The 15,549-nt window shown below is 33.2% G+C and overlaps 1 protein-coding gene across 1 annotated transcript in view; it reads left to right on the top strand.

Moving 5' to 3' along the window:
• kst (spectrin beta chain, non-erythrocytic 5 kst) overlaps positions 1-15,549 on the top strand; it is a 103,678-nt gene that overhangs the window by 80,682 nt on the left and 7,447 nt on the right. Inside the window, exons 58-69 of the mRNA XM_080150032.1 lie at positions 772-846; positions 2,014-2,114; positions 2,658-2,737; positions 3,315-3,437; positions 4,804-4,895; positions 5,678-5,755; positions 6,932-7,053; positions 7,398-7,453; positions 7,931-8,034; positions 11,060-11,191; positions 13,591-13,688; positions 13,870-13,934. Coding sequence (XP_080006158.1) covers positions 772-846; positions 2,014-2,114; positions 2,658-2,737; positions 3,315-3,437; positions 4,804-4,895; positions 5,678-5,755; positions 6,932-7,053; positions 7,398-7,453; positions 7,931-8,034; positions 11,060-11,191; positions 13,591-13,688; positions 13,870-13,934 — 1,126 coding nt within the window. The remainder of the gene's footprint in view (positions 1-771; positions 847-2,013; positions 2,115-2,657; positions 2,738-3,314; positions 3,438-4,803; positions 4,896-5,677; positions 5,756-6,931; positions 7,054-7,397; positions 7,454-7,930; positions 8,035-11,059; positions 11,192-13,590; positions 13,689-13,869; positions 13,935-15,549) is intronic.

The raw sequence follows: 15,549 nt of genomic DNA, 5'->3' as shown, positions 1-15,549 counted from the left end.
GGCACTTAAAAGTTTTTTTTTAAAATGATTCGTTACCTACCTAGGTATTTATGTTGCTTTCAAGTTTCTACGTAAATTTTTTTTTTTTGTGATTTCTCTTGGGAGGGTGGTGGTACCTTACCCCAAAATAGTTATAAACCTTCCCGGAACCTATGAGAAGCTACCCTGTTAAGGAGAAACCAATCGGTTCAGCGGTTAGCGAGATCCTTTGGTACAGACAAACACACATCCTGATACTTTATTATGAGGATTGGCAATATTTTTTCAAAAATATTCAAAACCCGAAACGTAGGCTGATTTCGTAAAGAAATTTTAATATCTCTCAGAGGGGGAAAAATTAAGCCATAAAAATATACAAAGCTTTACAGATCACCGCGTCAAAACTAAAGACGTTAAAAATGGTTCCTACTGCTTCTATGTCAGAAGCGCGACATAAATAGGGAAAGGGGGAATGCCTTGGCCCAAACCAGGCTTATCTCAATAACATGCAAGTTAGTACTTCTCAGACAAATGTCTTGCAATCAAAGGGTAGGTTGTCTGATGGGTGTGAATACCCTTTGCGATTGAGCGCGTTACATTGCGACATCCTCCCCTTTACCCCCTCCCCTCCCCTACTACTGGATGAACGGCCTGACCAAAAAACGCGAGGGGATATTGCAACCTAAATTGACGACAATTTTTCTCCTGTCATAATATCGAAGTATATTTTACATCCTTTGATTATTTCAACATAATAAGCTTAACTAATGACGAAACTTATTAATTTTTCAGGAGAAATATCCAGAGAGTTCTGTTCATGTGAGTAAACAACTCAATGGAGTCATGGTCGCTTGGAACAGTCTTAAGGTAACTAAGATTGATTGATTGATTGATTGATAGATTGATCGGTAGATTAAATGAGAGTTGGATTGATTGAATGATTTAAAATTAAGTGATTTATTGATAATATATGCTCTATTTATAGAAAAATAGTATGGTTCCCAAAATTCAAAGATTGATAGTTTAATTGATTGATTGGTAGATTGATAATTTGATTGTTTGATAAATTGATAGATTGACTAATAGTTAGTTGTAAATTGATTGATTGGTTGATTGAATTGCCTAAAATTTACTGATTAATTGGCAATATATGCCATATTCATTTGTTAAGAGTAAGGGTTTAAAAATTAATAAATTGATTAATGTATGGATTGATTGATTGACCTAGAATTATTAAATTATTGTTTATTGATAAAATGATTGTTAATTTGATAGATTGATTTATTGATTGATTAATTTACCCAAAATTCAACGAATGATGGGGGGGGGGGGGGCGATCTGCTCAATTTATAGGAAAGAGTGAGATTTGGAAGAATTGATAGTTTTTTTTTATTGATTGATGTATTGATTCATTGGTTGACCTGAACTTTTTGAATTATTAATAGTTTTATTGATTGATGGGTAGATTGATTAATAGTTAGTTGTAAGTTTTTTGATTAGTTGATTTTCCTGGATTTATTGATTTGTAAATTAATAGTTTAGTTGATTGATAGATATTTAGTTGATTAATTAAAGTATTGATAGATTGGTAGATTAATATATTCATTAAATGATTGATTGTTTTACCTAAATTAATAAATTAATTAATATATTTTTAGATATGTTGATTGACAGATTTAAAGCTTAATTGATTGATTTACGTAAAAGGAGGATGTGAATAAGAATGGTCTGGGCAGGGGGGGGGGGTAGGGTTACTCGAGAACCCTTTAACCAAAATTGAGCAAACTTTGGATTTAAGTTTCTATAGGGCCAAAGTTACTTTTAAAAATATCGGTGACAGCCGCTCCCGACGTTTACAGCCGTTTTCTGCCGCCGCCAAAAAAAATTATTTATAAAACATGCTAGGTAAATAGATAGAAGAGTGAAGTTCATAAAAATCAAACCATAGACAGTTTGTCAAATGATAAATATTATGATATTAAGAATGATTGATGACTTTCAGTGATTTATTGATAATATTTGCTTAATTTGTAGGAGAAGAGTGAGATACGGAAAGGAGACCTGGTATCAAGCAATGATTACTTCACATTCCTCAGCATCACTAGAGATCTCTTGGCCTGGTCCTCCGGGCTCAGGTACACTTTCCCTTCACTTCCCCTTCACTTTCCCTTCACTTTCCCTTCACTTTCCCTTCACTTTCCCTTCACTTTCTTTCACTTTCTTTCACTTTCCCTTCACTTTCTCTTCACTTTCCCTTCACTTTCCCTTCACTTTCCCTTCACCTTCCCTTCACCTTCCCTTCACTTCCCCTCCACTTTCCCTTCACTTCCCCTCCACTTCTCCTCCACTTCCCCTCCACTTCCCCTTCACTTTCCCTTTACTTCCCTCTACTCTCTTTTCACTTCATGGTGTCATGCATTGATTACTTCACATTCCTTAGCATCACCAGAGATCTCCTGGCATGGTCCTCTGGGCTTAGGTACACGTTCCCCTTTCTTTCCCATCACTTTCCCTTCACTTTCTTTCAACTTTTTCTTTAATTTCCCTTCACTTTTCCTTTAATTTCTCATTACTTTCCCTTTTCTTTACTTAACTTTTCCTTAACTTTTATTTAACTTCACTTTCCCTTTAAGTTCCCTTCACTTTCCCTTCACTCTTATTAATATATTGATATCTAGACGCAGCCTGACCACAGAAGAGAAGGTATCTGACGCAGCCTCCGCCCAAGTTTTGAAAGCAGAACATGAAAATCTCAAGGAAATATTTCTATAGATTTAAAAAGAGTGGTTGAAACGTTTGAACACTCAACTTAATAATTCATGCAATCATGAAAACCTATTCTGAAAACTAGCGGCTATGCTCTAAGAGGCAGGATAAGACAATAGCCGATAAATTGATGTAAAATCCCCAATGATGATACACAAATTTACCCCTTCTATAGATTAGAAATAATGGTTGAAACGTTTGAACACTTAACTTAATGAATCAAGCAATCAAAATTCACGATAGTCCCCAAAGTTGTTAAGCAAACCAATAAGAAAACTTTGGGGACTAGTGTAATAAACAGCCCATTGTCCCATCTCTCTCTGGCTTTTACCATAAAAATGTTTATTGAGTCTTATAACCTTTTCTTATTGGTTGGCTTAACAACTTTGTGGTCTTCAGTGATTTTTGATAGGTTGGTTAATTTAATTCAGTGTCCCAACGTTTGAACTACTAATTGTAATCTAAGGGGTAATTTTGAGTATCATCATTGGGGATGTACTCAATTTACCGGCCATTGTCTTATCCCTTTAGATCCCTGGCTTTTACCATAGAAATATTTATTGAGCAGGCTGAAATTGAGACAAGAGAGAAAGTGTTTAGCGAGGTCGTGGCTCTGGGAGAGGCTATGACTTCAGGGAAGGATATATTTGTTGGAATCGCCCTGTCATCTTTAAACTTCTTATTAGTAGAGAGTATTTTCTGTATCAACTGTGCTTATTAAGTCAAACTGTTCTTAATTATAAACATTTTTGTTGGATAAGAACCGGTTCTCATCCATACGAAAAAACTATATCTAGCATCGTGTTATACCCAGTTTTCTACGAATATAAAAATGTACAATCATAAGATTAAAACCAGTTTTTATAGCCCGTGCCTTCGGCATCTCGGGGATAAAAAAAACTTGTTTTCATCTTATAATAGTAAATCCGCGGAAAGCTGTTTATAATACGATGCTATAAACTACTAATATACATTTGATTCTTATTAATTACAGTTTGACTTAATAAGCGCATTTGACTAACCGCTAGCTTTATTCGTTGTGTTAAAACTTTGGGTACTTCACTAAGGATTACCATGAATAATTTTATTCTTTATATAAGATGTAATTTTGTTTCCTGTAATTGGGGGTTTACATTATTGGCGTTCTCCTTAGAGGCCTCTAGTGGCACTTTAAATGTTTTTTTTTTCATAATACGTTACCTACTTATGTTGCGTTGAAGTCTCTATATGTGATTTCTCTTAAGAGGGTGGTGGTACCCTCCCTAAAAAGGGTTATAAACCTTTCCGGGACCTATAAGAAGCTACCCTGTTAAGGAGAACTCGATCGGTTCAGCGGTTAGCGAGATCCTTCGGTACAGACACACAAACAGACACAAACACACATCCTGTTACTTTATTATAAGAATTGTTCTATTCATTGAGATCCTTGCATAACACACAAATGACTTGCTGACAAAGTTTGGGAAATTAAAGGGTTGGTTGTCTATTGGACGTTACCAAAAATTAGACCTTTTCCTTTTAAATTGGGTTGAGAAAGATTTCGGTTATAGTTTCTTCCGTGACCACGCCTCTTAAGGGGCGTTTTGTCATATTTTCACAGTAGCTTTTCTCCTATTTCTAACCCCTGCGGGGGGTTTAACATTTCGGAGCCAATTGCCTAACCCTGCGGGGCAATCACCAAACTTAACCTAACCTAAAATAACCTATCAAATGCTACTGTGCAAATACGACGAAACGTCATTTAACAGGCGTTGTCACGAAAGGGACTATACTTAACTCTTTACTAAATGTTTTTTGGGTCATGGAAAGAAAACGAAGTTGCGGGTTTCATCGTATTTTCACAGTAGCATTTGAAAGGTTATTTTAGGTTAAGTAAATGTTAATGATTTGCCCTGCAGGGTTAGAAAATATGCCCTGCAGGGGCTAGAAATAGCAGAAAAGCTACTGTGAAAATACGACGGTACCCGCAACTTCGTTTTCTTTCCATGATCTAAAGAGGTTAAAGGACATCCAGACAAAGGTTTTTTTTTAAATCAAAAATATACCTCCCGCGTTTAGAGTCGCATCCCGCGGCCGCTGAAGTTGGCAGCGGCACCGCCTCCGTCTTGGCGGAGAGACAGAAACTGCACACAGCCTGGCAGCATAAAAAGGTCAGTATGTTAAACACTTTGGGTACCAATTAATGAAATTTTGGGTTCCAGTTTATAAAATTTTGGGTAGGTAGAAGTTTAAAAAACTTACTTTCCCTTCCTTTTTCCCCCATCACTTCCCCCCCTTCACTTCCCCGTCACTTCTCAATTACTTCTTCTCTTTTCCTTTTTTTTCAACTAATTCTTAACTTTTCTTCTCATTTCCCTTCCCCTTTACTTACCCTTCACTTCATTACTTCTTAATTTCCCTCTTCACTACTCAATTTCTGTTCTCCATTTTCACATCCCCTAAACTTGTTCAAATTCACTTCACATTCCCTTCACTTCTAACTTTATATTTACTTTCTCTCTTACAATCTTCAAAAGACATATGGTATACCTTATGTTTTAGAGGTTTCGTGATTTTATTTGAGGTATTCTCTTTCTTTTCTTTGTAATGACAAATTCAATTTCTTTGTAATGGCGGTCTGACAGCTTATAAGCAGCTTTACCCATATCGTCTGTTTTTAAAATTTAATTTCCCGTCGTTACTTTAAGTGGTTTCATAAAGGACATGAAACTTTTAAATCTTTATTGCTTTGCTACTTATGGATGTTGTCATCCTTGTTTTTTTTTCAGATCTATCTGGATCAGCTGATTGACATTCATTTCTACCTCCCTTTCCCCTTTCTTTCCCTTCATTTTCCCTTCACTTTCCCTTCACTTTTCTTTCATTTTCCCTTCCCTTTTCCTTCTCTTTACGATGTGCTACTTATGGATGTTGTCATCCTTGTTTTTTTCAGATCTATCTTGATCAGCTGATTGACATTCATTTCTACCTCAGAGATGCTAAACAGATATTGGCCACCCTAACTGCGCAGGCAAGATAGATAGATAGATAGATTGAAAATAGGTGGAAACACAAGTTGATAGATAGATAAACAGGATATAGATGGATACATAGTTTAAGATAATAGATTGAAGACAGGGGGATAGATTTTTATATTAGATTGTTAAACAGAAAATAGATACCTATACATATAAATAGATATTTTAGTATTGATTGATAGATAGATGGAAAATAGATAGATAGAAAATAGATTAGAAGATAGATAGACATATTACAATTGATGGATAGAGAAAATTATTATGTACAAAAAATCTTCCAAAATATTTGTAAAAATCCTTTAAATTTATTTAAAACTTTAGTTTTATATTGACATCTTAGGAGTGCAAATAAATTGTAACGATACTAAATAAATATGTAAGATTCATATTTTGTTTGTGATTTAATCTTTTATAGTTTGATTGATAGATAGATAGATAGATAGATAGAAATTACATGGATAGATAGTTATTTTAGATAGATTAAAAATAGATGGATAGATAAAAAACAGGTGTATACATAGTTTGATAGATGGATAATTAGATAAAAAGATGAACATGTTGAAAATAGATTGATAGATAGTTAAATATGGTAAGGTAAGGTGGATATTGTAAGCATAAGCGTGTGGAAGGAGGGCGAAGGGAGGGGGAGTTGAAGGGGGGTGTTAAAGCCCTTCATGAAATAAAGAATGGGTAATCTTTTTAACCACCTAAGAGCAACCTTCTAGTAAAACCCTGTTCACGCCACTGATGTTACTTTAAATTGTGGTTTATTTGTATTATTCTCTTCCTGACTACCTACTTACCTTTTTATGATTTTATTTAGAATTTTTGACGCGCCCATAGCATTCAGGGGCTCTATAATTGAAAATTAGGGTAGGGTAGAACAGACAGACAGACAGACAGACAGACAGACAGACAGACAGACAGACAGACAAGATAGACAATGGAAAAGCAAAGCTCACTGTGTAAACAAGATTACTACAGATACATTAATTTTTTTTCACCCACTTACCCTTGATTTTTTCTCTCCTATAAAAGATAGAAGGCTGAAACTTATTGACAGCATTCCCATCATTAAGAACAATTAACTATAAGACATCCATGGCGGTCAGACTGCTTTTTAGCAGGTTTTTGGCTATTTTTATATTTTACACATTTTTCTCTCCTAGGAGATAGCTCTGAGCCATACAGACACAGGCCACACAATTGTTGAGGCTGAGGCTGCTCTGAAGGCCCATGAGGCTTTCATGAACCTGGTAGCCTCACAAGAAGAAAAATATCTCGGCCTAAAGTAAGTTTCATTTTAACTGACTTTGTGTTGAACATATTTTTTTCTTTTTATATTCATAAATGGGGTAGGGGGTGATATTTTAGGAGGGGGGTTGGCATTAATATCAGTGATGTTTTTTTGAGGGGGGGGGGGAGGGGGTATCCCTTACTATTTTAATTTCTATCAATATAATGTTCTCAAAATTTACTACCTTCTTCAACTATGAATTTTCATGTTATTTCAGAATATTTTGATTAACAATCATTATTACCACTCCATTATTATCAGCTGATTTTCTGTATGACTAGATCACTTATTCTGTAAATCTTACAAAGTGACTTACAATGTAAACCTTTATAATTAAGGGAACATGCTGACAAGCTGATTAGGCAGGAACACTTCGACACTGCCACCATCAAGGAATAATTTTCTTTAGAATATTCCTGTGTTTTAGTAATTTTCTTATGCTCTATTTATTTTTCCCATGCTCAAATTATTTTTCCCACACTTGAATAATTTTTTCATGCTAGAATTATTATTCCCAGGTTCTAATTATTATTCCCATGCTCCAATTATTTTTCTCACACACCAATTATTTTTCCCATGCTTAAATTTTTTTCCCATATTGCTTTGAACCAATTAATATCCTGTGGATTAGAACCAGTTCTCAGCCATACTAAAAATTATGTCTAGCATTGTTTTTTTTACGAATATAAAAATGTACAATCATAATATTAAAACCAGTATTTTTACCCTGTGCCTTCAGCATCTCAGGGCTAAAAAACTGGTTTTAATTTTGTAATTGTACATTTTATATCTGCGGAAAGCTGTTTATAATGCAATGCTCCAATAACTATTTTATGCATCTGATATTCTAAAGTTGATAATGACCGCTAGGCTAAGCTGAGTGAGATTGCCAGCAAACGCGCCAAGGTTGGAGACCTCTGCAGTGCCAGGACAGATTTGCTTAATCTCAACCATCTCTATGCGAAATTTGTACAGGTTAGTTTTTCCCATGGTTTATCAAATTTTCCCACGCGTTTATTATTTTTACACGCATCTGGGTGTAAATGAACAAATGTTTAAGACCTCTGCAGTGCTAGAACAGATTTGCTTAATCTCAACCATCTACATGCTAAAGGGGTAGTTTCACGAAATGCATTTGAACTTAATTTAGTGATCCGCATATTTTTCGCTAGTTAATGGGTTAAACTAAATTTATATAGCATATATTTGAAAGAATTTCAATTTTCTACCACGTAGTTTTGAAAATCGTCTTTTTGTGATATACCTATGCAATTTAAAAAGACGATTATCAAGTCATGATATTTTAAAAACTACATGGTAGAAAATTAAAATTCTTTAAAATAATGCCATATAAATGTAGTTTAACCAATTAACCAGGAAAAAATATGCGGATCACTAAATTAAGTTCAAATGCATTTCGTGAAACTACAGGTTAGTTTTTCCCAGATTTTATTAAATTTTCACACGCGTTTATTATTTTTCTCATGCTTTCTGGGATTAAATACTTCATTATAGACCTCTGTAGTGCTAGAACAGATTAGCTTAATCTCAAGCATCTCTATGCTAATTTGTACAGGTAAGTTTTTCCCCAGTTTTATTAAATTTTCCCACGCTTCTCTTATTTTTCTCATGCTCCCTGGGATTAAATACTTCATTATAGACCTCTGTAGTGCTAGAACAGTTATTCTTAATCATAACTTGCATTTCATTTAACAAGTTTGATTGCAAGCATAAGTTTCAAGAATACCACCATCAAACATATATAATTTTGTTTAACAATAAAAAAGTAAGTAAGAAAAAAATATGCAGTTCACTAAATTCAATTTTAAATGCACTATGTGCAACTGCACCTTTCTACAGATTAGTTTTTCCCATGTTTTATAAAGTTTTCTCCTGCTTCTCCTGGGATTTGAACTTTTGAAGCCCCGAGATGCTTGAGGCGCAGTCGGTAGTATGTCTAAGATTAAACTACATAACACTTTTTTTCAGAAATATTATATGGTTTTTTTTATTTCAATTTAATGATGATTATTGATAAAATAAATAGGGATGGCAATCCATCAAATTTTTGGACCGGATTCGGATTCTTACAAGAATCCGTCCAAAAAAATGGCGGATTCCGGATTCTTATTTTTGGCGGATTTCGGATTCTAGCAATATTTTAAAAGGCTTTATTTAAAAATAAAAGTTTAAAAGGACTCTCCACAGAAAAATCAACTTTAGATTTTTGAAAATCTAACCTGAAATTATTATTCTCTGTTCAATTTTAGGCATTTTTTGTTTTTGTGGCATCGCGATCGAAGCCCTTTGAAATTTTTTACCTCCTTTAAGTGAATCCTCCCGCCATTTAATTTGTGCTGCTTTAGTAATTTTTAGTTTCTATTTTTGCCGCCCTTCTCCGCCGCTACTCCGCTGTACGTCGCTTTTTAATACATGCTTCCCTCTCCCTTGTTCAGAAATTAAATGGAGGCTGGGGGTGTTGTGTATAGCTACGTACGCAATGTATAGCGGAGTAGCGCCGGAGAAGGGCGATGAATGCGGCAACTGCAGCAAAAGATGGTTATATTTGGCGGAGGCGAACACAAAATGGAGGCGGCAGGATTGTCCAGTCAAGGAAGAGGATAAATCGTAGAGCGGCCGGTTGCAATGGAGCAAATGTTCTTTAGCGGCGAACACATATTGAGTGGAGGAAAGTGTAGTATATATTGTTATAGCGGCAGTACAAATAGGCGGCGGACAAAATTTTCAAAGGGCTTCGATCGCGATGCCACAAAAACAAAAAATGCCTAAAATTGAACAGAGAATAATAGTTTCAGGTTAGATTTTCAAAAATCCAAAGTTGATTTTTCTGTGGAGAGTCCTTTTAAGTGCTACATATGTCCTAAAAAATAATGTTTCGGGTGTTCTCTATAATTTACTTCCGAGAATCGATAATGATGATAATCTTTGCCTTCAAAAAGGGGGAGTTGAAAGAAAAAACTCAAGACGCTTACTTTAGCCTTCCAATTAAGAATCCGAATCCGCTATTAAAAAACCGATTCCGGATTCGGATTCCAAAGTGGTCAAAAATTGGGCGGATTCCGGATTCGGATTGCCAACCCTAAAAATAAATATCCATTATTTTCTCTCCCCGGGGAACTTATAAAATATCTAATAACAGGTTTTTTTTTGTAAAACCTCTACAAATTATTTTAGCAAAGCTACTATAACAAGAAATATTTATTTTCTAAGTTGCGTAGCAAACAGCTACAAACAAAAACATAACACTCATAATTAAACATGTTCATGATAAAAGTTTAAGAAAAAAGAGTAGAAAAACCAGAAGAAAAAAAACATTTAACATTTGAATAATATACCTAATAACCAATGGTAATCGTCAATTTGGGGAAACTACACAAAAACAAGTATTACTACCATGCCTTATTTTAGCGCTTTTAGTTTTTGAAAAGGGCAAAACTTTATCAGTGCGCCCCGCCATCATTTTGTTAAAAATATCTATCTATCAATATGTATTAACGTTTCTGAGAAACAGCAAAGAAATTAATGTATCTATGTTTCTAGGAAACAGCAAAGAAATATATATTATGTTTTTAGGAAACAAAGAGATAAAAGTAACTATTCTATGAATGGATTTATTATTACTAGGGTCTTACACAAGATTTTCTTATTCTATGATAAATTGAACTCTACTGGGCTAAAATAATGATTTCCGCCATCCCCTCCCCTCCTACTAGATAAATGGTCCGCCCAATCATGGCGATAAGGGATAATTGCAACCTAAATTGACAACAATTTTTCTCCTGATTTAATATCCACATATATTCTACATCCATTATTCTATGTTTCTATGAAAGCTGTCTTTATGATGATGTGATAAATAACTTTCCCATCTGTAGTGTTATTTTAACATGCGTAGTTATATTTTCCCATGATTAGCATTATTTTCCCACGTATAGAATTATTTTCTCACGGTTATAATTATTTTCCCACGCTATTCTAGGAAACAGCAGAGGAATTATCTTGGATTGAGGAAAAGCAAAGAATTTTGGATTCCTCAAGGAAACAAGTTGAGGATGAGAGCACAGATCTCACTGAGAAAATCAGATTACTACAGAAACATCAAGCATTACAGGTATACAAACAGACAGTTAGATAGATAGATACAAAGATAGATAGATGAAACCTGCAACTTTGTTTTGTTTCCATGATCCTAATTTTCTGCATACAAAGGGTCAGACAGATAGTCAGACATACAGACAGAAATATAGATAAACAAGGATGACAACATCCATAAGTAGCGAAGCTCAAAAATTATAAATATACAACAGGAAATGATCTATAGATTATGTAATAAAAAACTTCAATTATAAAAATCACAAAACCTTTTAAAAATGTATATTGTATAATGGTCTTTTGAAGCCTTAAGCTAATAAGAAAAACGTTAAAATCTAAATTCGATTTAGCACCCCAAAAAATAGTAAGTGTTTAAAAAACTTGGTCAAAATATGAAGAATGTTGACTTAATTAATTACTAAACAAGGATGACAACATCCATAAGTAGCGAAGCACAAAAAATCGTAGATGGGAATACGTACAGGTAGACTTAAAAGGTTTTTACTAAAATCAAGAATATATTTATTGGATAAAATAAATATGAAACCTTGTTTTATTTTGTAAGATAACGATGGTCAAAGTAAATTATATTAAAGATGCTCATAACAATGGGAAAAATTATTTTGATACTGATATCACATAAAAGTTTGAAAATTGGATCAGAATAAACAAAGATCTTGGGAAATATGTAAAACATATAAAAATAGCCAAAAACCTTATAAAAGGCAGTCTGGTCGCCATGGTTGTTTTCTTAAAACGACAAAAAATTTAATTTTTAAATCCTTAAAAACTTTAAAAATTTGGAAAATCGGACCATATACACTGAAGATATGGAAAAAAGCGTTAAATATATTTATAAATAGCCTAAAACCTGCCAAAAAGGCAGTCTGGCCGTCATGGTTATTTCCTTTAAAGACGGGAAATTTAATTTTGTTATCTACAACTGAAAAAATTTTGAAAATCGGACTATAAACACTGAAGATATGGAGAAAAATGTTAAAAATACAAAAATAGCCTAAAACCTTCTGAAAAGGCAGTCTGGCCGTCATGGTTGTCTTCTTTACAAGACGGTAAATTTAATTTTGATATCTATAACTGAAAAAATTTTGAAAATCGGACCATACACTGAAGATATGGAGAAAAATGTGAAAAATATAAAAATAGCCTAAAACCTGCTAAAAAGGCAGTCTGGCCTTCATTATTGTTTCTTTAAACGACAGGAAATTTAATTTTGATATCTGTAACTGAAAAAATTTTGAAAATCGGACCATAAACACTGAAGATATGGAGAAAAATGTGAAAAATATAAAAATAGCCTAAAACCTGCTAAAAATCGGTCCGACCGCAAATGATGTTTTATAGTCAAATGTGCTCCTTAATAATGGGAATGTTGTCAAAAAAATTCAGCATTCTATCTTTTATAGGAGCTGAGTAAATCCCATTTCCCCCATAGCGTTACGGACTGACGGACTGACGGACTGACGGACTGACGGACTGACTGACTGACGGACGGACAAAGTGAATTATAGAGTAGCTTCGCTACTAAAAATCCAACCGTTTATCTTGAACAGGAGTTGAGAAAATCACAAAAATTTGAAAAACTAGGAATCGATCTAGCACCCTAACCAATAAAGGTATCTTAATAAAAATTAATGGAAATATGCAAAATGTAAACTTATTCAATCCCTGAAAATTTCAACTGTCTATCTTGTATAGGGATTGACAAAATCATGAAAACTTAAAAATCTAGGAATCGATCTAGCACCCCAACCAATAAGGGCATCTAAACAAAACTTTATCAGAATATGTGAAATCTAAATTTATTCAATACCTGAAAATTCCAGCCATTTATCTTGAACAGGAATCGAGAAAATTACAAAAACGTAAAAATCTAGGAATCGATCTAGCACCCCAATTGATAGACAGACGGACAAAACAATGTATAGATTAGATGGGCATATGTCATAGGAATCTTCACTAAAAATTTCAACTGTCTATCTTAAATAGGAGCCGAGAAAATCACGTTTCCCCCATAGCGTTACGGACTGACTGACGGACTGACTGACGGACGGACATAGTGAATTATAGAGTAGCTTCGCTATAAAAAAGTAAAGAATGAAAAAACAGACCTCACTTGTAAACAAGATTAATACAGAAACATTTTTATTTTTAGCAGGATACTTATTTGGCCGGATACCGAATATCTGGCTGATTTCTAATGCCGGATATCAGTTATCCGGCTTGATATCTTGCCAACGTTTGATATCCTGCAAATTACCGGATATCCGGCATTATAAATCAGCTGGATATCCGGTATTCGGATAGATTTAATATCCGGTAACCTGATGGATATTTAAAATGGCCGGATATCCTCCCCAACCCTATTTTTAACCCACTTACCGTTGACCAAATTCTTAGGCTGAGATAGACCGGCACAAGGGGCAGATCACAGAAGTGTGCGCCACAGGAAACCAACTTGTGAAGCAAGGACATAAAGCCCAGGCTGAAGTTAACAGGTAGTCATTTAACCTCTCATATTTTTCCCCACGCTACAATTATTTTTTCCCACGCTCAAATAAATTTTCTCATGCTCCAACGCATATTCTGATGCATGTATGTTTGTCCTACCATTTCAGTGCTTCGTTTTTATGGATGTTGTCATCCTTGTTTTCATACATATAAGTGTCATTTTTTTAGTAACTTGAACAGTCTGGTAAAGGCTTGGGAGGCACTTCAGAATAGAAGCAATGCTATTTCTAAAGGTAAAACATTATATCTATCTATCTTTCAGTCCAATTATCACTCTATCTATCTATATATCTATCTTTCTATCTTTGAAAGAACTTAAGAACAGAAGCTATGCTATATCTAAAGGTAAAACATTATATCTATCTATCTATTTATCTATAAATCTTTGGAGGACTTCAAAATATCTATTCAATTATCAACCTTCTATATATCTATTTATTTATCTATCTTGGAAGGCACTTCAAAATTAAAGTAATGCTATATCAAAAGGTAAGACGTTATATCTGTCCATTTATCTTTGAAAAAAAATTGAAATATATCTAAAAGTAAAATATTATATATATCTAACTGTGTATCTATCCATCCATCTATTTATCTATCCATCTGTCAATCTATTAATTTTTAAAAATTATTATGTAGGAAAATCTTCCAAAATATTTGTAAAAATCTTTTAAATTTAAATTCATTTTAAACTTTAGTTTTACGTTGAAATCTGAAGAGTGCAAACATGCACGAAACAAATTATAATGTTTGAATAAATATGCAAAATTCATTTTTCGTTTGTGAGTTAACCTCTTATGTTCATTTATTTATATATGTATCTGTATAGCTATCTATATGTCAAATTATCAATCTATCTACATATCCATCTATCTGTATATCTATCCATCTATCTATGTATCTATCCACTTATTTATCTATCTAAATGCTTACAATTACAACTTATTTTCATCTAAGTTTATTATTTCTATCTTGTCAATTTATTTATCTTTCTATCTATATATTCATCTATCTATGTATCCAATTATAAATCTATCTGTCCATCTATTCATCTATCTATCTGTGTATCTATTTATAAAGGTAAGACCTTATATATATTTATCTATTAGTCCATCTATCTGTCTATCTATTCATTTATTTATATATCCATCTGTATATATATCAATCTGTATATCTATCCATCTTTTAAAAAAAGTTTAAAATAGATGTAATGATATATCTTAAAGTAAAATATTATATCTATCTATCTGTGTATCTATCTATCTATCTATTTATCTAAATATCTGTGTATATATCTATCTATTTATCCATCCATATGTCTATTTATTAATTTTTGAAAATTATTATTTACAAAAATCTTCCAAAATATTTGTAAAAATCCTTTAAATTTAAATTCATTTTAAACTTTAGTTTTACATTGACATCTGAAGAGTGCAAACATGAATGCAACAATTTGCAAAATTCATATTTTATTTGTGAGTTCACCTCTTATACACATTTATTTATATATGCATCTGTATAGCTATCTATCTGACAAATGCAATCTATCTTTCTATATATCCTTTTATCTATCTATCCATCTATCTGTATATCTATCCATCTATCAAGGGAGGAGTAGATTGCTCTAAAAATCCTTTAAGGTGTGAGTTTTAAGGCTTAAAAATAGTAGTAGAACGATAATATTCACTAAATATAAGTATTTCTTATTGAAAGAACTAAAGACCAAATTTTTTTAAAAAGATAACATAAATTTTTATCGTTCTACTACTGTTTTTAACTTAAAACTCACAACCTGTAAGGATTTTTAGAGCAACCCACTATTCTCTTTATCAATCTATCTATGTATCT

The sequence above is a fragment of the Acartia tonsa genome, chromosome 15 (genome assembly GCF_053477335.1).
Source record: "Acartia tonsa isolate MP-2025a chromosome 15, ASM5347733v1, whole genome shotgun sequence".
Lineage (NCBI taxonomy): Eukaryota > Metazoa > Arthropoda > Copepoda > Calanoida > Acartiidae > Acartia > Acartia tonsa.
The sequence above is the reverse complement of the archived record's forward strand: the minus strand, read 5'-3'. Positions and strand labels throughout refer to the sequence as shown.